Source organism: Bufo gargarizans, chromosome 9, assembly GCF_014858855.1.
Source record: "Bufo gargarizans isolate SCDJY-AF-19 chromosome 9, ASM1485885v1, whole genome shotgun sequence".
NCBI classification, from domain to species: domain Eukaryota; kingdom Metazoa; phylum Chordata; class Amphibia; order Anura; family Bufonidae; genus Bufo; species Bufo gargarizans.
In genome coordinates this window covers 28,923,126-28,950,482 of record NC_058088.1, presented here as the reverse complement: position 1 = coordinate 28,950,482, position 27,357 = coordinate 28,923,126, and the positions used below count along the sequence as shown (strand labels likewise).

Genomic DNA, 27,357 nt, shown 5'->3' with positions numbered 1-27,357 from the left:
GGTGCCCTCCGGACTCCACTGTATTACCGTCCTCAGGACAATTATACATTTTGAATACAGTGGCACAGGCGGCAGTATTTTGTGCTGCACTGTGGGGTGCTATGGTTGTGCTGGGGCGGTATTTTGTTCTGCACCACAGTATTGCTGGCCCTGCCAAGTCTAACTATAGGGGGACATTTATGAAACCCGGCGCTGCAGTATTTTTGCTGCACATGATGTCAAACGTGGCACCTTGCACCTGAAATGTATTACAAGCCTCGGTCAGTTTGTGTATCGCTACAGGACTGGAGGACACTTACACTTTTTAGTGACTTAAAAAAAAAAAGTTGCACTGATAAATTTGGTTAAACATAGTTCCTCCCACAAAACATCTGGCACGGCGCCCTAAAAATGGTGCAAGGTTTCTGGTATGGCGCACTTGATGCATGGCCCCTTAGGCTATGTTCACACAAGACTATGTTCCTACTGAAAAAAAAAAACACATGCAAAATTCTTTTTTTTTTGTTTGTTTTTATCCTACACATTTTAATTGTAAGTTTGGATGTGGAATCGCATCAAGAATGAACAAGTCACTTCTTTTCTCCATGACAGTTTTTTAAAAACATAAGCAAGGGGGGGGGGGGGGGGAATAACAAGGCATGTAAATTACCATGTGTTTTTCCAGCTTTTTTCCACCCCACTTTTTTGGGGAGATTCTTCCTTCCCTGATTATTTCCTTTGAAGTTGTTGCCCCTGACAACCAGAGCTCGTCTTCCAAATACTCCTCCTGCCCTCGCTGTCTCTGTTGATAAACTTCCTCCAATCACATTGCACGTGGGCGGGGCCGTGCAGCCATCACTCCACAGGTCGTACTGAACTGCCCGCCTCTCTTCTCTGATTGGCCGCCTCCGGTCATGCTGCTACCTCGAACTGCCTTCTGGGAATTGTAGTCTACCTTTAAATAAACACACAAAAAAAATACGTCTTCCAAACTACAAATCCTACAATGCACTCGGCGCAGACCGTCCCATGTCTCTTGCTTTGCACTCCCTCCCCCCCCCCCCTAGAACTTCACTTCCTCCTAGCACAACGTGAGTAAGCCCTGGAAGGTATTTATTATGAGGTGTTCTGGAAGGTGCTCTGCCTGTCCTTAATTTGTGTCACTCCACTTAGAACGTGTGTTGTTTTGTTACAGTGTGTCAGCGTAGTTTCCTTGCTTGTGCACCAAGAACTGCCTGTGGAACCATAAGTGCCAGCATGCCCTGTCACCTACTCTTGGAGGTTGGCAGCACAGGACTGGTAGCCATGGGGGCTTTTGGTCTTTGTACTTTAACCCTTTCTGGGCACTGCCTATTTTTTTCCTAACTTTTTTCGCTTTTCTGTTCACATAGGACTTGTCTCTTGCAGGACAAGTTGTATTTTTAATGGCACCATTTATTTACCATAGCATGTGTTGGAAAACAGGAAAGAATTTTTTGGGGGGTGAAATTTGGGGAAAAAATATGCAATTTTGCCAGTGCCTTTTTAGGTTTTGTTTTTACGGAGTTCACTGTGCGCTAAAAACGACATGACAAGCTTGTTCTGAGAGGCGGTACCGTTACGGCGATACTAAAATTGTATAGTTTGTATCTTTTACTACGGTTAAAAAAAATAAAACCTTTTGTATTCCCTTTGTGTCGCCATTTTTGCGAGGTGGGCTGTAGTTTTTATCGATATGATTTTGCGGTTAATACGGCTTTATCACTTTTCATTCAAATTTTTTCTTTTTTTGAGGGGTGGAGAGACCAAAAGACAGCAAATCGGGAATTTATTTTTATTTTTTCCCCATTACTGCACATAAGTATTTTTTATATTTTAATTGTTTATTTTTATACCTAGAATTGGGAGAGGAGGGAGAGTTACTTTTTTTTTTATATTTTTCTCAATATTTTTTTATTCTATACTTAGAACAGAGCCCACAAATTGACAAAGGCCGCACACGCACCCATTGAAAGGAATGGGAGACGCACCGCGCAAGCGCAAGCGAGGCTATTCACTTCTATGGGGCTGAGGTAAATAGCTGAGCCAGCGCTCCGTTATTTTCAGCGCTCTTATAGGAAAGACTGGAGGGCCGCTGTCTTTCACTAAGTGCGGGTCCCAGAGGTGGGACTGGCACCTATCAGACATTGGGGTCATATGCTATCGATATGCCCCCAATGTCTAAGATGGGAATACCCCTTTAAGCCCTGATGCAGGCAGTTTGCTATGACAGGCCTGGGAGCCCTGGGTTGCCATAGCAACTGATCGGACTGACGCGATTTTGCAGTGGGAGCCCCGTTTCTCTGTTTAACCTCTCACATATTGCAGTCGATATTGACTGGCGTCTGTGGGGTTAAGTGACTGGGATCGGCATTCTCTCCGATCCTGATAATTTTAGATTTATTATACAGCAAAAACACCTTGTGAGCCCATTCCATACCCTCCCTGCCGACCAACAAAGTACAATTACATAGAGGTCACCCCAAAATTGGTTTCAAAGTATGCCGCCATGTAGCATACTGTAGGTGCCTGAAACAGAACTATACATAAAAATATATATATATCTGTACCTTTTTTTTTTTTGTTTGTTTTTATGCGGGAGAGGCCTCAGTTTGGTGCATCAACGATCCGCTGTTACACCACCCAGAGCCTCCGATCCTTGCTTGATTGACAGTCCATGAGATTTCAGAGCCACGAGTTTGACACTGGAAGGTGCACTGAATGAACAAACCCCTCCTATGGTGCACCGAAAACCATATCGGCATAAAAATAAATATAGCATTTCTCAGGATTAGAGGACCTATCCTGAGGTGAGGTCATCAGTATCTGATCAGTGGGGGTCCCGACACCCCCGCTGATCAGCAGTTTGAGGCGGCCGCGGCTCTCCAGTGAGCACAGCAGCCTTCTCGCAGTTACCAGGCACAGCGCCATGCATTGTATAGTGGCTGTGCGTGGTATTGCAGCTCAGCTCCATTCCTTTGATTGGGACTCAGCTGCGCCTAGGTCATTGGAGCAATGAACGTGACGTCACTGGCCTAGGGTAAGCTGCGAGAAGGTCACTGTGCTCACAGGAGGCAAAGGTATTGTCCATCTCAGCCAAGCATCCCTGCATTGGGAAGAGGAGCTTACAGTCTAACTGCTGTCTCCGTTAACCCGACGCAAATGCCAGCCGGACAAAAAAAACGTTGAATGCAATGGTTTTTGTCCGGTCGAAACCTGTCATTTATGCCTGAAGGCGTCTGGATCACCGCAGGACCTCAATGCATTCAGTGGGGAAGTAGAGAATCCGCAACAGCCTGCTGGATTTCCTGACGGAGATGTGAACGAGGCCTGAGGGTCGGTAACCAGGGACGATCTAGCAAATCAACCGCTGCTCGTTTAGCTTCACTTCTATGGCGCGATCATCAATGAGACCAAACGGTTACTGCGATCATTTGGGCGCGTACGTTTCCATTATTACCATCAGCACATTGTTTACACAAGGAGCTGTGCTGCCATCAACTGGTGATTTTTATGCCTGCACAAAACATGGGATTAGTGATTGATCAGCGGGCGTGTTTACACCGAGCAATGATTGTGAACGATCGTCTGAAAGTGCGATCACTCTTCCGATCATTGGTTCGTGCAAATAGTTTTTCCGTGGTGTTGAGCGAACTTGCGATTTGCAAGTTCGGCGTTCGGGTTCAAGTTATCTTAAGAATTCCGTAATTGATTCTGTTATCACGGACCATAACTGAATTCTATGACGGCCTGCATAGACTTCTATTATGACGGAATGTCTCTTATAGGCTTCCGTGGTGCATGCAGTCGTAGAATTCCGTTCTGGTCCGTGGTAACAGAATCCATTACAAAATTCTTAGATAACCTGAACGCCAAACTTGCAAATCACAAGTTCGCTCACTAATGACCACCTTTAGTAAAATCAGATCCTTCCTATCGATACTTAGGAGCTGTATGAAATTATAGTCTTTTTTTCATTTGGTGTCATTCACAGTCTGTCGCCATGATTAACGAAAGGAACAAGAAGCAGTTGACGGAGAAGATTCTGAATCACGCCCTGGGGATCATCTACCTGCTGACTGGAGAGGTGAGTGGCGGTGCTCCGGTCCACATCAGCAGCAGGGGTACGAAACAACCCACATGAGATTAGATAGGACTTACTCACAAATTGATGGGACTGCATTTCTGTCAGGTGCAGAAGACACTAGAAGTCTCACGTCGACAAGTGGCATTTATCGTAAAGAGAATGTGAATACAAGGCACTTACTAATGAATTGTGATTGTCCATATTGCTTCCTCTGCTGGCTGGATTCATTTTTCCATCTCCATCAATTGTGGATATACAGTTAGGTCCGTATATATTTGGACAGAGACAACATTTTTCTAATGTATGTTCTGTACATTACCGCAATGGATTTTGAACAGAACAATTCAGATGCAGTTGACGTTCAGACTTTCAGCTTTAATTCAATGGGTTGAACAAAATGATCGCCTAAATATCTGAGGAACTAAAGCATTTTTTTAAACTCAATCCCTTCATTTCAGGGGCTCAAAAGTAATTGGACAAATTAAATAATTGTAAATAAAATGTTAATTTCTAATACTTGGTTGAAAACCCTTTGTTGGCAGTGACTGCCTGAAGTTCTGAACTCATGGACATCACCAGACGCTGCGTTTCTTCCTTGTTAATGCTCTGCCAGGCCTTTACAGCAGCGGTTTTCAGTTGCTGTTTGTTTGTCGGCCTTCCTGTCTGTAGTTTAGAGTACTTTCACACTAGCGTTTTTCTTTTCCGGCATGTTCTGTCCTAGGGGCTCAATACCGCGAAAGAACTGATCAGTTTTACCCTAATGCATTCTGAATGGAGAGCAATCCGTTCAGGATGCATCAGTTCAGTCCCTCTTACGTTTTGTGGCCGGAGAAAATACCGCAGCTTGCTGCAGTTTGCTCTCCGGCCAAAAATCCTGAATACTTGCCAGAATAGCGGATCCGACATTAATTTCCATTGAAATGTATTAATGCTGGATCCGGCATTAAGTGTTCCGGCAAAACGGATCCGGTTTTCCAGTCTGCGCAACCGGATCAGTTTTTCCAGATGACACCGGAGAGACGGATCCGGTATTTCAATGCATTTGTCAGACGGATCCGCATTCGGATCCGTCTGACAAATGCCATCCGTTTGCGTCAGACGGAACTGCCTGCCGCAAGTGTGAAAATTCCCCTAGTTGTAACAAGTGAAATGCTCTATTGGGTTCAGATCCGGTGACGGACTCGGCCATTCAAGAATATTCCTCTTCTTTGCTTTAAAGGGAGTCTTTCACGCCGATTGACCCTATTAACACACTTACTTATGTCCACGGCATCCCCCCTATTAAAACTGTTCTTACCGTTAGTTCCCTGCTAGCATCATTCGTCCAAAAAACTGTGCGCATGCGCCGGCCCGGGCCTAACTTACGTTCTTGCCGTGATGCTGTGATCACGGCAAGAACGTAAGTTAGGCCGGTGCCGGCGCATGCGCACAGTAAACTGTGATGCCCCGGCCAGACTGTGGTCATTCAATGTGCACGCGCCGATATCGCGGTCATCGGCGCATGCGCGGGATTACGGACAGTAGGAGGAAAGATAGAGAAGAGACCATGGGCGGGCAGACGCGGAGGAGGGGGAGTGAATTGGTATGAAAAATGACCCAGGGGCCTGGGCACCGGCCGTTGTAAGGCCGCGCCTGGGCACCGTCACAGCCTCATTTGCATACGGAATAAAAGTGTTTTTTGGACGAATGATGCTAGCAGGAAACTAACGGTAAGAACAGTTTTAATAGGGGGGATGCTGTGGACATAAGTGTGTTAATAGGTTAATAGGGTCAATCGGTGTGAAAGACTCCCTTTAATAAACTCCTGGGTTGCTTTGGCTTTATGTTTTGGGTCATTGTCCATCTGTATTAGGAAATGCCGACCAATCAGTTTGGCATCTGAAAGCCCCAGAATTCATCCGGCTGCTTCTGTCCTGTGTCACATCATCAATAAACACTAGGGCCCCGGGGCCACTGGCAGCCATGCATGCCCAAGCCATCGCACTGCCTCCGTCGTCTTTTACAGATGGTATGCTTTGGATCATGAGCTGTACCATGCCTTTGCCATACTTTTTTCTTTCCATCATTCTGGTAGAGGTTGATCTTGGTTTCATCTGTCCAAAGAATGTTTTTTCCAGAAGTGTGCTGGTTTTTTAAGATGTTTTTTAGAAAGTCCAATCTAGTCTTCATATTCCTGAGGCTTATGAGTGGCTGCACCGTGCAGTGAACCCTTTGCATTTACTTTCATGCAGTCTTCTCTTTATGGTGGATTTGGATATTGATACGCCCATATCCTGGAGAGCGTTGTCCACTTGGTTGTGAAGAGGTTTCTCTTCACCATGGTAATTATTCTGTGATCAGCCACCACTGTTGTCTTCCGTGGGCGTCCAGATCTTTTTTCATTGTTGAGGTCACCAGTGCTTTCTTGCTTTCTTGCTTTCTCAGGATGTACCAAACTGTAGATTTTGCCACTCCTAATAGTGTAGCAATTTCTCGGATGTTTTTTTTTTCTGTTTTCGCAGATGAAGGATGGCTTGTTTCACCTGCATGGAGAGCTCCTTTGAGCACATGTTTACTTCTCAGCAAAAGCTTCAAAATGCAAGCACCACACCTCAAATTAACTCCAGGCCTTTTATGTGCTTAATTGAGAATGAAATAATGAAGGAATTGCCCACACCTGCCCATGAAACAGCCTTTGAGTCCAATTACTTTTGGTCCCTTTAAAAACTGTGCCACATATAAAGGAACTGAAACTCCTAAATCCTTCATCCAATTTTTATGTGGATACCCTCAAATGAAAGCTAAAAGTCTGGACTTTATGTCCATGTTTATTTTATAACTATAACTTGAATATGTTTTAGTAAACAGGTAATAAAAACAAAATTTGTATCAGTGTCCAAATATATATGGACCTAACTGTACATGCGGATTTTACTCTCCCCATTGAAGAGAATGGAGAAAAGCAGCCGCTTCCCCTATAGCTTCGCCCCTGAGTACAATAATTGCTATCCACAGGAGGGACATTTTCAGTCTAACACCAAAATTTCCTGAAAGTCTCATACTTTTCAAATTTCTCGAATAGTTTTAAACCCTTACCACCTCAGTCTCCACTTCCATGAGGGACTAACAGAGTGAAGCGGAGAGTGGAAATAGAGGGGAAGGACTGGGTAGGAGATAAGGAATGAAGGAGAAGACTGGTAGGAGAACCTCCTATAGGGCATCGGTCACAGAGAGGCAGAAGCTAGCACAAGAACTCCTGAGACTCCAGGAGCCCGAGGGTGCAAACATCTGTGAAACTGTTAGGGTCCATTCACACGTCTGAAAAATGGGTCCACAACCGTTCCGCAATTTTGCGAAACGGGTGCGGACCCATTCATTTTCAATGGGGCCGGAATGTGCTGTCTGCATTTGAGCATCCGCACTTCCGTTCCGTGAAAAAATAGAACATGTCCTATTCTTGTCCGCAATTGCGAACAAGAAAAGGCATTTTCTATGAGAGTGCCAGCGATGTGCGGTCCACAAAATGCGGAACGTACATTGCCGGTGTCCGTGTTTTGCTGATTAGCAAAACGCATACAGACGTGTGAATGGACTCTTACTCTGATCTGCATCCCAAGTACATCTACCCAGTGTGACTTCTGAATTTCTTGGTCTTGGTGTAACCAGATGGGCAGCATGTATGTGGAGATGGAGAATGTTCTTAAAGGGTTTGATCCAGGATTTTACTATTGGTAGCTTATCTTAACCACTTCAACCCCGCTAGCTGAAACCCCCTTAATGACCAGGCCACTTTTTACACTTCTGCACTACACTACTTTCACCGTTTATTGCTCGGTCATGCAACTTACCACCCAAATGAATTTTACCTCCTTTTCTTCTCACTAATAGAGCTTTCATTTGGTGGTATTTCATTGCTGCTGACATTTTTTGTTATTAATCAAAATTTAACGATTTTTTTGCAAAAAAATCAAATTTTTCACTTTCGGCTGTAAAATTTTGCAAAAAACGACATCCATATATAAATTTATTGTTCTACATGTCTTTGATAAAAAAAAATGTTTGGGCAAAAAAAATAATGGTTTGGGTAAAAGTTATAGCGTGTTTCCTGAGGTTCTACAATGCCCAGACAGTAGAAAAACCCCACAAATGACCCCATTTCGGAAAGTAGACACCCTAAGGTATTCGCTAATGGGCATAGTGAGTTCATAGAACTTTTTTAATTTTTTGTCACAAGTTAGTGGAAAATGATGATTTTATAAAAAAATATTTTTTTTCTTACAAAGTCTCATATTCCACTAACTTGTGACAAAAAATAAAAACTTCCATGAACTCACTATGCCCATCACAAAATACCTTGGGGTGTCTTCTTTCCAAAATGGGGTCACTTGTGGCGTAGTTATACTGCCCTGGCATTCTAGGGGCCCAGATGTGTGAGAAGAAGTTTGCAATCAAAATCTGTAAAAAATGACCGGTGAAATCCGAAAGGTGCACTTTGGAATGTGGGTCGCTTTGCCCAACTAGGCTGCAAAAAAGTGTCACACATCTGGTATCGCCGTACTCAGGAGAAGTTGGGGAATGTGTTTTGGGGTGTCATTTTACATATACCCATGCTGGGTGAGAGAAATATCTTGGCAAAAGACAACTTTTCCCATTTTTTTTTTATACAAAGTTGGCATTTGACCAAGATATTTCTCTCACCCAGCATGGGTATATGTAAAATCACACCCCAAAAAACATTCCCCAACTTCTCCTGAGTACGGCGATACCACATGTGTGACACTTTTTTGCAGCCTAGATGCGCAAAGGTGCCCAAATTCCTTTTAGGAGGGCATTTTTAGACATTTGGAGCCCAGACTTCTTCTCACGCTTTAGGGCCCCTAAAAAGCCAGGGCAGTATAAATACCCCACATGTGACCCTTACTTTGGAAAGAAGACACCCCAAGGTATTCAATGAGGGGCCTGGCGAGTTCATCAAAATTTTTTTTTTTGGCATAAGTTAGCGGAAATTTTTATTTATATTTTTCTCACAAAGTCTCACTTTCCGCTAACTTGGGACAAAAATTTAAATCTTTCATGGACTCAATATGCCCCTCAGCAAATACCTTGGGGTGTCTTCTTTCCAAAATGGGGTCTTTTGTGGGGTGTTTGTACTGCCCTGGCATTTGAGGGTCTCCGCAATCATTACATGTATGGGCAGCATTAGGAGTTTCTGCTATTCTCCTTATATTGAGCATACAGGTAATGAGATTTTTTTTTTCCGTTCAGCCTCTGGGCTGAAAGAAAAAAATGAACGGCACAGATTTCTTCATTCGCATCGATCAACGTGGATGAAAAAATCTCTGCCAAAAAAAAAAAAGAGAGGAAAGGCGTCTGCCAGGACATAGGAGCTCCGCCCAACATCCATACCCACTTAGCTCGTATGCCCTGGCAAACCAGATTTCTCCATTCACATCAATCGATGTGGATGAATAAATCATTGCCGGGATTTTTTTTTTTTTTTTTTTTATATACAAAGTGTTTGCCAAAGCATAGGAACACCGCCTCCTCCTCAGCTCGTATGCCTTGGCAAACATATCTTTCCAGGACGTCCCTCCATGACAGCACCCATGGAGGTTGTCCTATTGGTCTCTGTAGGGACAGGAAGCGAGAGAGATTAAAAGGCCTCCACCCCTCCCACTCTCCAGTGTTCTTACTGTCCCTACGGGGATAGGAGCAGAGAGAGTCATTCCCTGCTCTGGGAATACATGTGGGGCAGAGTCTGGTCGGGGGGGTCTCCCTCTCTTCTTCAGTCTCTTGGGGCCTTAAGAAGCTAGCACCTCTCGGGGTAGAGGTCCCCTAGCTGTCCCCGATACCTTTTAGTCTCTATAGCTTGGCCGCGGTATCGTGGGGAGCCGAGGCCGCTTCTTCCGGTATGGGAGCTCTGGGATCGGCTGCGGCTCCTGCGCTCGGCGCTCCTCCTGTTCGGCGTGCAGGCCATGTGACCGGAAGTCAAGGTCACATGGGCGGAAGAAGATGGCGGCGCCCACGGAACGCTGAGCCCGGACGGAAGGTGCATGCAGGGGGGGTTGACTCTTCGTTTGAATGAGTCCCCCCCCCACCATGAAATAAGGAGGCGGAGCCGCGCGGCAACGGGTGGACCAGGTAGGACATAAATTGCATGTCAGTTTGTTGTCCAGGTGAGGTATGGAGGTCCAGATGTCAGCTATGCAGGACACTAGCGCAGACATCCCTACCCCGGGTCATGTAAGTGCCTACGAGGCTAGTATTCCGGTTCCTCTCTTTTATGCACTTGGCTAACGGTCTCTCTCTTTTCCTACCAGGGAGAGAGAGACACCACTGTTAAATCGCTGGGAGAACCTAGAAAGAAACCCAGAAGATGTGCTCTATGCTCAAAAAGACTGGTGGAGTCATATAAAAAAGCCCTGTGTAGTGACTGCCTGGCAAAAATTCTCAGAGACGAACAATCCTCCCTTCTGGCAGACTTGAGAGTGATTGTGAAAGAGGAGATCCAAGCGGCCAGCTCTAGTATGGCTCAGAAACCCTGTGCTGTTTCTCCTCCCCCCAAAAGACCCCGTATACTAAGGGAGTCTGAATCTGAAGAAGAAGGATTATATCTTTCAGAAGGGGAAACCTCAAAGGGGGATGACGATCAGGGTTCATCTTATATAGCCGATGATCAGAGAAGATATCTCTTCTCACAAGAAGATCTAGATCCCCTCCTGTCGGCCGTAAGGCAGACAATGGATATAGAAGAAGAGGAACAGACTCGCTCGATACAGGACGAGATGTTCGGCGGGTTAAAAGCTAAGAAAAAGTTGTTCCCGGTAAACGAGAACTTAAAAGATTTAGTCATAGACGAATGGGCAGATGCCGATAAGAAATTATATATACCACGGGAATTTAAGAACAGACTACTGTTCAACTCTGAAGATACAAAGCTGTGGGATATAGTCCCTAAAGTGGATATTCGGGTGGCAAAGGTGGTAAGGAGAACCACTCTACCCTTTGAAGACTCAGCCCAGTTAAAAGAGCCAATGGATCGGAAGATTGACGGATTGCTCAAAAGAGCATGGGAAGTCTCGGCCAATAGTATCAATACCAATATTGCTGCTACCTCCGTGGCCAGATCTTTGTATTTATGGGTGAACCAGCTGGAGGAACATCTTAAGCAGGACACCCCTAAAGAAGAAATCCTGGCATCGCTACCCCTTTTTAAGATGGCTGCATCCTTTGTAGCAGACGCCTCGGCAGAGTCCATAAGGTTCGCAGCAAAAACAGATTCTCTAACCAATACGGCGAGGAGAGCACTGTGGCTAAAATCCTGGTCAGGGGATATAGCCTCCAAAAATAAATTGTGCGCCATACCCCTTAAAGGTTCCCACCTCTTTGGACCTGTACTAGATGAGATCCTGGAGAAGACAGCGGACAGAAAGAAGGGGTTCCCGGAGGAGAAAGGCAAGAAACCTTTGCCCTTTCGTAAACCAAACCAGCAGCTTCCAGGGCACTCCCAGAGGTAAAGGGAAGACGGGAAGGTGGAGCTACCCCAAAGGGGGAAGAGGTCGAGGTTTCCTCTTTAATCCCAACTCCAAACCTGAGAAACAATGACGCCAGACCAGTAGGGGGCAGACTCCAGTTTTTTTGGGAAGAATGGACCCGAATAACCAAAAATCAATATATTCTGGAATCCATCTAGAAGGGGTTCAAAATAGAGTTCCGCCTTCCTCCTCCTCCTCATCTATTTCAGACCACAGTTTTTCAGTCGACTTCTCTTCAGGATCAACTTCTGACAGATATCCAAAAACTTTTGAATTTAGGCGCAATAGTACAGGTCCCTCCTTCGGAGGAGTTCAAGGGTCACTACTCAAAGCTTTTCCTCATAACAAAACCAGATGGGTCCAAGAGAACCATCATCAATCTGAAATTTTTAAACAGATGGATAGCACATTACCATTTCAAGATGGAGTCAATAAAATCTACAATCCCGTTGATAAGTCCAGGGGCGTTCCTATGCACCCTAGATCTAAAGGACGCCTATTATCACATCCCCATTCACCCTCAATTTCAGCAATACTTGAGGTTCGCAATCAAGAAGGACGGCAGGATAGTGCATTTCCAGTTCCAATGTCTCCCGTTTGGAATATCATCAGCCCCACGCATCTTCACAAAGGTAGTGGCGGAGATAGTTGCCTATCTAAGACAGAGACAGGTAACGATAATTCCCTACCTAGACGACTTTCTGCTTGTAGCAGACTCAAAGGAAGAATTAGAGCTTCACAAAGGAAGGACTCTATCTTTACTCACACGTCTAGGATGGAAAATAAACCTGGAGAAATCGGATTTACAGCCAGCAACACAAAAGAAGTTCCTAGGAACCCTCCTAGACTCGGTGACTCAGTATTCTCTTCTTCCCCAGGACAAGCAAATCAGCATAAGGGAAAGGATAAGAGCCTTCAAGCTAAAGAAAAGGCGGACTCTACGGGAGGCCATGCAGGTCCTAGGCCTGATGACCTCATGCATCACGACAGTTCCTTGGGCCCAGTTCCATACAAGAACTCTCCAGGCGGAGGTCCTCTCGTCTTGGGACAGGGACCACAGATCATTAAATGCCAGGATAGCTCTTTCAGACAGAGCAGTAAACTCCCTCTCCTAGTGGTTAGTAACAGAGACCCAAGAGGGAGACCACTGGCGGTGGATGCTCTTTCCCAACCATGGGACATGAGTCTAGCTTACGCCTTTCCTCCACTTCTCCTCATACCGTTAATCCTAAAGAAATTGAGAGAATGCTCAACCACGCTGATTTTGGTAGCTCCAGCTTGGCCCAAGAGAGCCTGGTTTTCGGTTCTAAAGACCATGTCCATCAGAGAACCGATAACCCTTCCAAAAAGACAGGATCTACTGTCACAAGGACCTCTGTTTCACCCCAACCTGGACAAACTGAATCTTACAGCGTGGATCCTGAGAGGCAAACCTTAAGAAACAAGGGGCTCTCGGATAAGGTAATTTCAACTCTACAGAGCTGCCGCAAACCTATCACGAGAGCAATATATAACAAAATATGGAAGAAATTCTCATCCTGGTTGTCACAGAATCATACAGATACCAGATCCCCCTCGGTGGGTTGCATATTAGAATTCCTTCAGGAGGGGTTTGATGCAGGACTGAAACCCAGCACGCTTAAAGTACAGATCTCGGCACTCAGCTGTTGTCTCGATACTCCCCTTGCAGATCATAGATGGATTAGAAGTTTTCTAAGAGCAGCGTCTAGATTGAGACCCACCTTGAGACAGTCGGTCCCCCCCCTGGAATCTAAACGTAGTTTTAGAAGGGTTATGTGACCCTCCTTTTGAGCCGATTGATCAGATATCCGAAAAATTCCTGTCTCAAAGCGGTGTTTCTTCTGGCCATAACCACAGCCCGCAGGATAGGGGAAATTCAAGCTTTATCGATTAAACAACCATATCTAATTATTCTGGATGACCGCATAATCTTGAAGCCAGATCCAACCTTTTTACCTAAAGTGGTCTCAACCTTCCATAGAGAGCAAGAGCTAACACTCCCTTCATTTTGTTCCTTTCCCAAAAATATACAGGAGGAAAGATTCCAGAGGCTGGACGTTAGAAGAACAATTCTAGCCTATCTTGACAGAACAAGTTCCTGGAGGAGATCAAGTAACCTGTTCATCCAGTTCGGTGGGAAGAATAGAGGCTTGAAGGCCTCAAAACAGACGCTGGCACGGTGGATTAAAGACACCATCAGAGAAGCATACAGGCTGCAGGAAATGACCTGTCCTTTAAACCTGAAGGCACATTCTACGAGAGCAATGGCAACTTCCTGGGCAGAAAAAGCCGACTCTACAATTGACCAGATTTGCAGGGCAGCAACCTGGTCTAACTTCCTGACTTTTGCTAAACATTACAGGCTTGATGTATTGGCCAGACAGGACTTGGCATTTGGGCGAAAAGTCCTTCAGGCAGTAGTCCCCCCCCCCCCCCCCCCCCCCCCCCCCTAGGAGATTCAGTTGTTAGTTCTCCATGGATGCTGTCATGGAGGGACGTCCTGGAAATACTGGTTTAGTTTACCGGTAAATCCTTTTCCAGGAGTCCGACATGACAGCACCCTGTACTACCCTCCCCGATATTCTGGTTCCAGCCTTGTAAGCAGTGTGAATATAACATTGTTATTAATAAAGGAGTTGGCTTCCTGTCCCTACAGAAACCAATAGGACAACCTCCATGGGTGCTGTCATGTCGGACTCCTGGAAAAGGATTTACCGGTAAACTAAACCAGTATTTTTACTGCAGAGTAGAAATCTCGTCTTGCAGCGCCGCATACACCGACTTGCGTGTAATCTGACAGCAGCGCAATGCTTCTGTCAGAATGCACATCAGTGCTGCAGCTAGTCGATCGGTTGGTCCACCTGGAAGGTTAAAAAAAAAAAAAAACAGGCCGCAACGCAATAATTTTATTAACGTTGGAACAGAACAGATAAACTTTAACTTTTTAAACTAAACATTAACCTTTTTGCTTACTGGTGTTTTTTTTTTTTCTTTTTTTTTTCTTTTTTTTTTACCTTTATAGAACAAACCTCTCCTTCCCCATGGGTCAATGTGCAAAGCGCAAATCGCCCAAAGATGTGGCGAAGTGCGTTATGCACTTTGTCCCAGGTGAAAGGAGAGGTTTGCAGCAGCTGTATGTGAATGGGCCCTAATAGCCCTGTGTGCCTGTCCTGGTGAGATGTGATCCCTATGCTAGGTGTATCTGTGTGTGGTACTTCCGGAAACACTCCCCTAAGCATAGGGCAGGGTGGTCAGGACAGAAATAGCGGGTGTCACGCCTTATTCCACTCCTGCTACAGACACGACATCTTTTTCGGGGTGACGGTTGGGTTGAGGTACCGGCAACGACATTGGGGAAATGTCGCTCGTGTAGACGGCTAACTACACTGGTGGATGGGGCCACGGAACCTCCTGGGTACAGGAGGTTCTCGATGATCTCTTCCTGAAATTTGAGGAAGGATCCAGTTCTCCCAGCCTTACTGTAGAGAACAAAACTATTATACAGAGCCAATTGAATTAAATATACAGACACCTTCTTATACCAGTGTCTGGTTCTGCGGGAAACTAAATACGGAGACAACATCTGGTCATTGAAGTCCACCCCTCCCATGTGAAGGTTATAGTCGTGGACTGAGAGGGGCTTTTCAATGACACGGGTTGCTCACTCAATTTGTATTGTCGTGTCTGCGTGAATGGAGGAGAGCATGTAAACGTCACGCTTGTCTCTCCATTTCACCGCAAGCAGTTCTTCGTTACACAATGCAGCCCTCTGCCCCCTTGCAAGACGGGTGGTAACGAGCCGTTGGGGGAAACCCGCGCGACTAGTTCGCGCGGTGCCACAGGCGCCAATCTGTTCTAGAAACAAATGCCTAAAGAGGGCCACACTTGTGTAGAAATTGTCCACATAAAGATGGTACCCCTTGCCGAATAAGGGTGACACCAAGTCCCAGACTGTCTTCCCACTGCTCCCCAGGTAGTCAAGGCAACCGACCGGCTCCAGGGTCTGATCTTTTCCCTCATAGACACGAAATTTGTGGGTATATCCTGTGGCCCTTTCACAGAGCTTATACAATTTGACCCCATACCGGGCGCACTTGCTTGGGATGTATTGTTTGAAGCCAAGGCGCCCGGTAAAATGTATTAGGGACTCGTCTACGCAGATGTTTTGCTCTGGGGTATACAAATCTGCAAATTTCTGGTTGAAATGGTCTATGAGGGGCTGAATTTTGAGGAGCCGGTCAAAAGCAGGGTGGCCTCTGGGACGGGAGGTGGTGTTGTCGCTAAAGTGCAGGAAACGCAGGATGGTCTCAAATCGTGTCCTGGACATAGCAGCAGAGAACATGGGCATGTGATGAATTGGGTTCGTGGACCAATATGACCGCAATTCATGCTTTTTAGTTAGACCCATGTTGAGGAGAAGGCCCAGAAAAGTTTTAATTTCGGAAACTTGGACTGGTTTCCACCGGAAAGGCTGGGCATAAAAGCTTCCCGGGTTGGCGGTTATAAATTGTGTGGCATACCGATTTGTTTCGGCCACGACTAAGTCCGAGAGCTCCGCAGTCAAGAACAGCTCAAAAAATCCCAGGGCCGAACCGATCTGAGCTGTCTCAACCCGAACTCCAGACTGGGCGGTGAAAGGGGGAACTACAGGTGCGTCTGAAGTTGGGGACTGCCAATCAGGATTTGCCAGCACCTCAGGGATTCTAGGGGCTCTACGGGCCCGTCTTTGCGGTGGCTGCGACGGGGTCACTACTGCTCGTGCCACCGTACCAGCTTCAACTGCCCTTCTGGTGCTCGCCACTTCACCAGATTGTACGGCAGTGCTGGTACTAGGTCCAGGAAGGGCTGTGCTGCTGGTGTATGCCTCACCACGTAATCCGACAGCACCAGCCCCACTCTGCTGCTCTTGTCACTGCGGTGGGGCGGGCGTGGGTGAACGCACGTGTGGGCGACCGATGAGGCCTGATCGGGCAAACACTGCGTTTTGGGTGGAGGGCGAACTAAAGTGACACTAATACTATTATAGATCTGACCGTGATCAGTTTTGATCACTTCCAGATACTATAAAAGTACAAATGCTGATTAGCGATACGCTAATCAGCGAATAACGGACTGCGGTGCGGTGGGCTGGGCGCTAACTGATCCCTAAACTTCCTAACCAAGGGGCCTAAACTATACCTAAAACCCAACGGTCAATACCAGTGAAAAAAAAGTGACAGTTTACACTGATCACTTTTTTCCTTTCACTAGTGATTGAAAGGGGCGATCAAAGGGTTAATTGGGGTGCAGGGGGGTGATCTGGGGCTAGTGTGTGGTGTTTGGTGTACTCACTGTGAAGCCTGCTCCTCTGCTGGATCCAACCGACGAAAAGGACCAGCAGAGGAGCAGGGCAGCCATATAACAGATCATATTTACTAATATGATCTGATATATGGCTTCTGATTGGATTTTTTAAAAATCAGCAACCTGCCAGCCGCGATCATTGGCTGGCAGGTTGCTGACGAAATACTGCTTTAACTTTTGCCGGCCCGCGATGCGCATGCGCGGGCCGGCTGTGACCGAAATCTCGCGAGATGACGCACGGATGCGTCCAGGAGGAGTAAATCAACCACCTTCCGGACGCATCCGTGCGTTAGGCGGTCGGGAGGTGGTTAAAGGCGTTGTGCCATAAACTACTTTTTGCTCTACAGTTTATTTTTCACAAGTGCTCTCGCTCCCATTCCTCCTTGGATTGTTTTTTTTATTTCAAATATATATATATATTTTTTTTTTTTTCAAATGCCGTTTTCTCCTTTCCCCCATGCTTGAATCCTACTTCCTGGCTTGTCATGTGACTGCTGTCCTATCATGCCTTAGGCCAGTGAGATGTGTCCTCACTTCAGCAGGAGGGTCAGTTGACACTAACCAGTTCAAAATCTACCTCCACGTATTTAAAATGCTCCGTGTAACTGGATTTATAACAGACCCAACTTGTGAGAATATCCATCATTTGTTAAAGCAACATTCATCCTTGTGTCGATCATCTGTCTGTCTATCCATCCATAACCGACTTGTAACTGACACATAGAGGAGTGGTTATTGAGGCGCTGTGAGCATGTGCGTCCTGTATTACAAGGCTCTATTACAGAACGTAACCAACAGCTACTGAAATTGAAACTGATTTGCCACAGGGCACAATGGTCGGCTAATATCTTTAGAATGAGGCAGTTTAAAAAAAAAAATGGGGGTGTTTGGGGAAAGTGATATAACAGTGATATCTGTTGGGCGGGATACATTTTTATTATAGGCCATCAATATCTGATCAGCGGGTCCTCTAGGCAATGCCTGCTCTAGATGTCGGTGCCACAGCCAATCAACTCCGTCCATTGTGTAGTGGATGGAGCGCGTTACTGCATCGCTGCTCCCCACTCACTTTACTGGGAGCAATGCTGCAGTAACCAGTTCCGTCCACCACACTGTGAACAGACCTGTGTAGTTCCAGCGCTGGAGCTACCCCGTGACAACTCATCAGCAATGCCCCCACCTATCGGATATTGATGATCATCCATAGTAAAATCCCAGATATTACATATAACAGAATTAGACAAGAAAGCTATGGAACGGCTGCGGATGCATTTAGCACAGTAATGCTATGGCAGCCTTTCAGCGGTGAGAGGTGTATGCCCCAGTTTACCTCTTGAAGAAGGCTAGGTCTCTGGTCAAAGCAGAATTCTGCCACTAGTGCAAAACAGATGATTTTTTTTTCCCCACATGTGGTTAGTAGTCTTCTCCATCTAAAGCACTGCCATATAACATCTCTTCCTATAGGAATATGTTGTTATGAAGAAGAATTCCCCGCACAGCACCACGGACCAGCTGACTGGTGAGGTGAGTTTTAATGGTGACTTCTGTTGTAATATCCGTGTACGATTCCCACTTAAAAGGGTTATCCGAGGCTGGAAATGCCCCCACCCCCATATGCCCGGGCCCCTTGCACTGATTCTACTGACCTAGCTCCCTGCGCCGCTCCTGGTCCCCGCACGGCCACCACTGCTTCTCCCCGTGCACAGATGAAGTAAGTAAAATCAGTGCGAGGGGCCCGGGCGTATGGTGGGGGCATTTCCAGCCTCATATAACCCTTTAAAGGGTAACTAGACCTATGATGAAAAATGAAGGGGCAGGAATGCTGCCCAGAGTGCTTCCCTTTTCAATTTAATTGGCTCTGCTAAGCTTTTCTATTATATCGGGTATAGATCCCATGTTATTTCTGTGGCTCTGTACTGCATGTGGTCAAAAAGCTGAGCAGAGCTGATGAAATTCGTAGGGGCAGAGCGGTCTGAGCAGTTTTTCCATCAAAGGTGTAGTTACTCTTTAAAGGGCATCCATCAGCAGATTTGTACCTATGACACTGGCTGACCTGTTACATGTGCACTTGGCAGCTGAAGGCATCTGTGTTGGTCCCATGTACATATGTGCCCACATTACTGAGAAAAATGAAGTTTTAATATATGCAAATGAACCTCTAGGAGCAACGGGGGCGTTACCGTTACACCTTGAGGCTCTGCTCTCTCTGCAACTGCTGCACCCTCTGCACTTTGATTGACAGGGCCAGGCAGTGTAAAGGTGATCACACTTGGACCTGACTTCTCCCATAGTTTTGCGTGGTCATCTTTACACTGCCTGGCCCTGTCAAACAAAGTGGAGAGGGCGCAGGAGTTGCAGAGAGAGCAGAGCCTCTAGGTGTAATGCCAATGCCCCTGTTGCTCCTAGAGGCTCATTTGCCTATATCGCAATATATTGCGGACACAAATGAGCATGGGACCAACACAGATGCCTTCAGCTTCCAAGTGCACATGTAACAGGTCAGTTTCATAGGGACAAATCTGCTGACAGATGTCCCTTTAAAATGTTACTTTAATTGTAAATTTCCACTGAAGGAAGAGAGTCACTGTGACTAGAGGTCCTCTGCGATGGACTTGCTGCCACCATGCATTCTATAGTCCTAGTATTAAAAAGGACCTAAAACTTTGCGGAAGCCACGAAGGTGCAATGTTTCTCAGAGCACTCTGCACCCTCAGGTTTCATCTTTTCTGCTTGGATTTTCCAGAAGGCATGCATAGAAAGTATTTGGGATCCAAACACGGTAGAAAAGCCAAACAGAGCCGATGAATCCCAAAGGTGCGGAAAGCTACGAGAAACGCTGCTGAAGCTTTGTTTTGGTCTCCGTTAAATGACACTCGTCCATGGACATTTCATTGCAGAGGAAATGAGGGATAACAGCAGGTTGACGTGAATAGCCTGACTCGGAGCAGGTTTATTTTAAGGTGGGGCGGTCCAGACCCCTTCTGCATGCTGTGGATTGTCTATGTACAGATTTCTTCCATTAACTTCAGTGGACTGAAATATTTTGTGGACTTACTCGCAGATTTGTTGGGAATGTCATCAAGCATGAATTTACCCTGTACACGCAGCCAAGGTTCCAGTGGTGGGACCCACACCTATCAAGCAATGTATGGCAAATCCTGTAGATACACCATAAATGTTTGCTTGGAACACCCCTTTAAGTTTATTTTTTGTCATTTTACTGTTGTAGGTACCAATAAAATGTGGAGACATCTCAATTTCTTTCTCAATGGAGGAATGGGACTATATTGAAGAACACAAGGACCTTTATAAGGATGTGATGGTTAAAAATCACCAGTCCATCAGTGCGGTGACAGTGCGATCCAATCTGAGCTCAGGTAAAGCATCTTATATCAGCACGTGGCGGTCAGAGCATCCCCGTAGTTGTAGTTTCACAGCAGCTGGAGAGCCACAATATGGTGGTCACTACTAGGAATGAGCGAACCCGTGGAAGTTTGGGTTCACCGGGTTCGGCCAAACTTCACGGTTATATCGGAAAAAAAATAGCATTCTTAAGACAGAATGCAAAACAATATGGCCATTTAGGGGTTAAAAAAAAACCTCCACCTCATCCACTCGATCGTGCTGCAGCAGCTTCTTCTATCTTCACTTAACAGGACCTACGATATGCGTGATGGCGTCACCACGTGGGAGAGCGCGGTGACGTTATGCCGCACATCACAGGTATTTTGGCAGGTCCTTTTCAGTGAAGATAGAAGAAGCTGCTGCAGCGCGATGAAGTGGATGAGGTGAGATTTTTGTTTGGTTTTTAAACCCTAACTGGCCATATTGTTTTGCATTCTGTCTTAAGAATGCTATTATTTTCCGATGTAACCGTGTTATAACGGAAAATAATAAAATCACCCGAACCTGGGCTTCAGTGAAAAGGTCCGGGTACCCAAACTCGCAAAGTTCGGTACCGAACCGCTCATCCCTAGTCACTACATTAGGTTGTTAAGAAGGTAAGACCATGGGGGAAAGGACCCAAAATTGTGCACTCTTTAAAATATATTCCGTAGGCTGAAGCCAATAATGCATTCGGATTTCAAGCTATGCAGATATTAAAACAATTTTTTTTTTGATATGTTAAGAGCTTTCAGGTTGTATCCTCTGCCTTTATCTGCAGATTTGAAAGAAGACGATGTAGATTGTGTATCAATTAAAGATGGAGCTGAAGATGTTGGAAATAAAGAGGATGTTGAGTCCCCAGAACTTTCTACACAGAGTCTTCTAGGTGAGTAACATGGTAATTAATGTTACAAAACACACATCATCTCTGAAGATCAGGAGAAAACACTTCTGCTACGCCGCTCTGGATAGGGCCTGCGGATCCATGTTGTTCATGTTGAGGCATGGGCCTCATCCTAAGTTACATGGCTCCTCCAGCAGTCTGTAGATTTCAGTAATTTGTTATGCCATTTTCTAGCTTCGCCTACACTCCGCTCCTTCTTTTTTGTAAAATTCGCAATGGTGGCGTAAAATGCCAGTCGTGACCAGACAAGACAACAGCAAAAATAAAAGCAGGTTAGATTGTTCCAGTGACGAGGCTCCTATCCGTCCCCGCCGCTTCCGGCCCCCTATGGACCAGAAGTGTGACTTGCTGTATGTGCAGGAACAGCACGCTGCCACATCTCATCTCTGTACATGATGAGGACGCTCTGGCCAGGTGTTTTTTTATTTTTTTATTTTTAACTTGCACTATGCCCAGCCCCCTGGAAAAATGTTCTAGGTCTTGGACAACCCCTTTAATGTTTGGAAACTGATATAGTTATATATTTATCAGATATGGAAATACATTTTAGGAAACCTACACGATTAACACTCATTTGTATATTTTCAGGTGACGTGAATGACAACACACAGAATGTTGAACCAGTGGAGAAGACTCCGAAGGAAAGTGAGGAGGAAGAAGAAATCATTGATGTCACAGGTGAGCACTTACCATCCAGCATCTATCCGACCACCTATATATAAGCGCTGTATAACCTGCTTATGTTTCAGAACAGTATACTGTATGTAGACTAAACATTTTACTCCTGGTCTCATTTAGTAGTAACCAGGAACAAGATTGTGATTTCCCCCCCCCCCCCCCCCCCGATTGATTTAGATTTCTTTAGGTACATTTTGGGACTAAAAATGTGTGTGTGTGTGTGTGTATATATATATATATATATATATATATATATATATATATGTGTGTGTGTGTGTGTATATATATATATATATATATATATGTATATATATATATATATATATCTCAGACCAAAGATTCAGGTCCTCGAGTGCACCAATCAAATATTAATGTTCCCTCACGATGTAGAGTAGTGATTTTGCTCTTTCTCTAATGTCTCTGTCCTGCTCGCTGAGATGGAAGCACATGCTCAGTTCCATCCTTCAGCTGCCATAGAAAGGACACAACCCCTGAGAGTTCATGTCCGCTTCAAATAAATCTAGCAGAGCAATTGGAGTAATGAAAGAGGAGATCTCTGGATCCATGTGAGGTACGGCGCTGGTCGTAAGTTTGTTAGAAAGAGATTGGCACGCACTGTATGATATCAGAGTTTAATTTTTTGCATTAATCATTAGATAACCCCTTTAATCCTGACACTCTAAAGGACTTGCTGCTACGGGTTTCCACAGGTGGTTATCCTGGAGTCTTTTGTTAGGAGGTCATTTATCATATGGAGGCCTGTCCTAAAAAGCTTGGGGGCAAGTGTGAGATCCCTCCATTATCAGCACTCTGTTTCATGTTCCGAATTACAACTACTACACTCAGAATATCACTGAGTTGGCTTGCTCTGCTCATGCGAGACCAATTGGAAGCAGCCCTATATTTATTTTGGATAAGCATTTATTTTTTAATGGACTATATTAAAAGTTAAAGCGGACCTGTCATTGCTCCTGACTAGAGTTGTTGTGATACCAAATTTTTTATTCGATTTTGCGATACTCTATGCCATTCGATACCATGTGAAAAAATAAACCAAAAATGCTGAATCGCACCGTTTTTATTTATTTTTCTCTGTTCCGGCATTCACCGCATAGATTTGGACTTTTCTGACGTGGCGATATTTGATATGTTTATTTATTTATTTATTGTTTATATATATTTTATATGTGAAATTATTTTGGTGTTTTTTTTTTTTTACTTTTATTTTTTATTTTTTACACTTTTTATTTAATAACTATTTCCCTTCTTAGGGGCTAGAACCTGGGATCTTTTAATCCCTTGTCCTATTCACCCTGATAGAGCTCTATCAGGGTGTATAGGACCTCACACTGTCTCTGCTGCCCTGTGCATAGTACACACAGCGTCAGGGATGTTACCATGGCAGGCTTCGCTGCCATGGTAACCAATCGGAGCCCCAGGATTACACTGCTGGGACTCCAATCAGAAGCTGCCACTGCCACCAATGAGGGGTGGGGGAGAGGACCCTGTCGCCACTGCCACCAATGATTTTAATACTGGGGGGGTTGAGAGGGGCGGGTGCACTGCGCCACCAATGATAATTACCCCTTAATACAGGAGGCGGGTACTGGCAGAAAATCAGCGTCAGTTAACCCTTCATGTGCCGCACCTAAGGGGTTAACTGCCGCTGATTGCAGCTCCCTGTCAGAGGCAGGGTGCCGGCTATGCGATTCTGCTGCCGCCTCCTGTATTATGTGTTAAAGATGACCTTTATATGGGTCCCGACTTTAAGTATTAGGCTACACAGAGCGGCGCCCAGAGATGTCCCAGCATTTACTATTATTCCTGGGCGCCGCTCCATTCACCCGCTGTGCCCCATTACTATCTCCTCTCCTGCTCCATATGCTAATTACTATCGAAGCAATGTACAGCAGACATCAGCTTCTCTCCTGGGCGTTCCTTCTCCCTGTGCCGCGATTGGACATCGCTACAGCCAGGGAGAAGGAACGCCCACTAGAGAAGCTGATGTCTCCTGTCCATTGCTCCGATAGTAATTAGCATATGGAGCAGGAGAGGAGACAGTAATGGGGCGCCGCTCTATGTAGCCTGCTACTTAAAGTCTGGACCCAGGAAAAGTCCTATCATTGGTGGCGCAGTGCGCCCCCCCCCCCTCCTCCGCCCCGCTCTCCGTTTATTGGTGGCAGCGGCAGCACAGGGGGGTGGGAGACACTGCTTCCTTCTCCCCTGTGCTGCTGAGGGAACATGAGCTGACAGCAGCGCACTCATGTTCAGAGATACTAGACTGCGCAGCAGCGCAGCCCAGTATCGAAAAAAATGGAAATCCTGGTATCGTATCGATACCGGGACAAAAGTATCGATTGGGTATCAAAATTCCGATACCCGCAACAACCCTACTCATGACATGCCTGTTTTAATAGCTTCAGAATAGAGGAAATAAAGGGGGGGGGGGGGGGAATCACCCAATGGCGCCAAACTGCTAACAGATTATGTCTATAGGGAATCCTAGACTGGTAAAAGATATATATTAGAGAAAAAAAAGAGTGAAAATATAAAAATGTATACAATAAAGTAAGGGGCTGTATTAACTCTTTGATAGAATCTTATGCCAATATGTACCCCTTACCAATAAATAGTAGAACAATTAATATTCAGCATCCATATGGTTAGGCCGCCTATCATGCGGTTCTATCGTTCGGTACATAGTATCATACGTAGAAACAGTAAAAAGTACTTAAAATACGTAAAAAACAGGTGATATACACCACACTCACTTCACCAGGGAGGGGTGTTTTGGGATAAAGCTCAAGACACCCACAACAACCTCCTCCCTCGCCTGGCTCGCTCGTAGAGTTACTTCTGGTATAATCCTTTATTAAGATCAGTAAGGTATAGCTCAATGCGTTTCGGGGGATAATAAAACCCCTTCCTCAGGAGCAAGGTTCAGTAGAGATATTAACAAGGGGTCCTACCACTGCGCGAACTATGGTGTGAACACGGTCTGAAGGTGATGACATCCAGCTCATAGCCAAGCTTCCACACAACCGCATAGCAGGACAACTAATGCAATGTGGATAAAGCAAGACTGTAAGCCACAGCCATATCAGACCATGTGATGGAGGTTACCAGGTGCAGAAGAATGTTTAATGCCAGGTGAAGGCACATTCAATACATATGGAACAAAATCACAGAAATATAGAGCAGTTCCCCCTTATTGGCCACTATATTTCTGTGATCTTGTTCCATATGTATTGAATGTGCCTTCACCTGGCATTAAACATTCTTCTGCACCTGGTAGCCTCCATCACATGGTCTGATATGGCTGTGGCTTACAGTCTTGCTTTATCCACATTGCATTAGTTGTCCTGCTATGCGGTTGTGTGGAAGCTTGGCTATGAGCTGGATGTCATCACCTTCAGACCGTGTTCACACCATAGTTAGCGTAGTGGTAGGACCCCTTGCCATGCTGAGAGACGTGACGTGGTGCATGTTGGGCTCCGATATCTTCCTGACAGGAATATATTTGCAAAAGTCTCAGCTTTTAATTTCTGCTTGTATGACCAGCCAGTATAGTCAGTGGCATATCCGTTTGGTGCAATTTTTTTTTTCCCTGTGATTTATTCCCCATGTAATAATAATTCTGGAGCATCTATTCTTATGGCTCTATGTTGTGCCGTTCCTTTATTATTTCTATTAGAAGTTATGAATGAATTGCTAGCAGTCTGCAGTAAGGGTACAGAGGGTGGTAACCAGTTGGGGGGGGGGGGGGGGTGTACCTGCACAGACTCACTCTATCCAATCAGTGCTGCCATTTTCAGACCGTGCAGGTACACACGCCTAACTGGTTACCGCCCCTCTGTGCCCTTACTGCAGACCGCTAGCAATTTATTTATAACTTCTAGTAAAAATAATAAAGGAATGGCACAACATAGAGCCATAAGAATAGATGCTCCAGAATTATTACATGGGGAATGCAAGAAGATATTAAAACAGGCATGTCAGGAGCGGTGACAGGTCCTCTAAGTTTTAATCACAACTCTGCATTTTCAGACACAAATAATTCCTTCATTTTATTCCTTTAACAGATCATTCTGTGGTCAGGGGAACATTAGAAGAATCCCACCAAGAAGTTTGTCTGGAAGGAGAAACTTTGCACACAACCTATGTGCCTCAAGAGTTACAAAGAGAAGGTTTCACTAATAATTTCTCCAATGACTATGATGTGGTAAATCTTATTTCTGACTCTGTCTCTGATAAACCTAAACCATTCTCTCTGAGCGAGAACTTCCACCCGGAGAACAGTGCATCCTGGGAAAACGTCCATATCGTGAGGAGAAAAAGCCGAAAACAAGACTTGCATTCCAAAATTGATTACCTAGGGTACGAACCACTAAATGAGGACCATCTGGATGGGTTTGACAACGGCTTTCCTTGTGTCACTTTACACCAAGAATCCTCAACGCCTTTTATATGTGGCGAATGCGGAAGATGTTTCATCTCTGAGCTTTCCTTTACTGAGCACATGAAGGAACATTCCAAAGAAAAGCCCCATAGATGCTATGAATGCGGGAGAGAGTTTGAGTACAGATCTCGACTGATTGTCCACCAGAGGACACACAACGGGGAGAAGCCTCATAAATGTGAATTATGCGGGAAGGACTTCAACTACAGGTCTCGCCTTCTCGTACATCAGAGGAAACACACGGGAGTGAAGCCTCATAAGTGTAACCAGTGCGGCAAACAGTTTGACTACAAATCCCATCTCTTCAGACATCAAAGAACACACACATGAAGTGGAAGTGCCCCTCACCGGCCAGAATTGTTACTAAGCAGGGGGTCACTCCTTTGTTTCTTCTCGTACAGGACACTGCTATCGGAATACGCCAGGTATATGCGCAAGTGCAGATACACAATGTGTGCTGTTTTCCTGCAGGCAGTGGAAGATGGCTGCCAGCGCAATTCATGAGGTTTGATTGCAATTTGGGAAGAATGGACTAAGAGATCTGATGTAGGAGAAGTCCTGCAGCCTTTAATGACAGGCCATGCTGACTGCCGTCACTAATGCTAAAAGTTTTTTAGCCCGGTGTTGCAAACCCATCAATCTGTTGATTGACGTCCCACCTTTCACATGTGCAGTTGCCTAAATACAATGTGAGATGACCGTTTGCAGAACAAAGCAGCAGTAATAAAGGATGTACAATAAGAGTGACTCCTTTGCATAAAAGTACAACCCAGCGAATATAACATAGTCGACATATGGAGGATGGTGAATGGTACAGGAAGGTGGAATTATATCGGATGTTGAAGATGCTTGGACAAGTTTAAATGCACATGTTCAGCCATATATGGCTTATTCTTAAAGGGGTTTTCCTGGATTTTGATACTGATGACCTGTCATCAGTATCTTATCAGTGGGGGTCCGACACCTG

General features: G+C 45.4%; 1 protein-coding gene across 5 annotated transcripts; it reads left to right on the top strand.

Annotated features, from left to right (window-relative positions):
* The first annotated feature begins 1,033 nt into the window (after nucleotides 1-1,033).
* ZNF529 (zinc finger protein 529) lies at nucleotides 1,034-27,357 on the top strand. 5 transcript variants are annotated; one of them, XM_044305613.1, is made up of 7 exons: nucleotides 1,034-1,070; nucleotides 3,992-4,084; nucleotides 18,427-18,486; nucleotides 20,192-20,339; nucleotides 21,128-21,235; nucleotides 21,842-21,931; nucleotides 26,014-27,357. In XM_044305613.1, the coding sequence occupies exons 2-7, from the start codon at nucleotides 4,001-4,003 to the stop codon at nucleotides 26,718-26,720; spliced, it is 1,197 nt and encodes a 398-aa protein (XP_044161548.1). In that variant the 5' UTR covers nucleotides 1,034-1,070; nucleotides 3,992-4,000; the 3' UTR covers nucleotides 26,721-27,357. The 5 variants fall into 5 exon arrangements, with proteins under 5 accessions (XP_044161548.1, XP_044161549.1, XP_044161551.1 ...); XM_044305614.1 differs by having other exon boundaries at nucleotides 1,044-1,088; XM_044305616.1 differs by lacking the exon at nucleotides 1,034-1,070 and adding an exon at nucleotides 20,024-20,108 and having other exon boundaries at nucleotides 4,009-4,084; nucleotides 26,014-27,356.

Excerpts from the sequence above, each read along its gene's own strand:
- ZNF529 (XM_044305613.1), top strand. The coding sequence starts at position 4,001 with ATGATTAACGAAAGGAACAAGAAGCAGTTGACGGAGAAGATTCTGAAT. Across the intron at positions 20,340-21,127 it reads GCGATCCAATCTGAGCTCAG|ATTTGAAAGAAGACGATGTA; the intron begins GTAAAGCATCTT and ends CTTTATCTGCAG. Across the intron at positions 21,236-21,841 it reads TTCTACACAGAGTCTTCTAG|GTGACGTGAATGACAACACA; the intron begins GTGAGTAACATG and ends GTATATTTTCAG.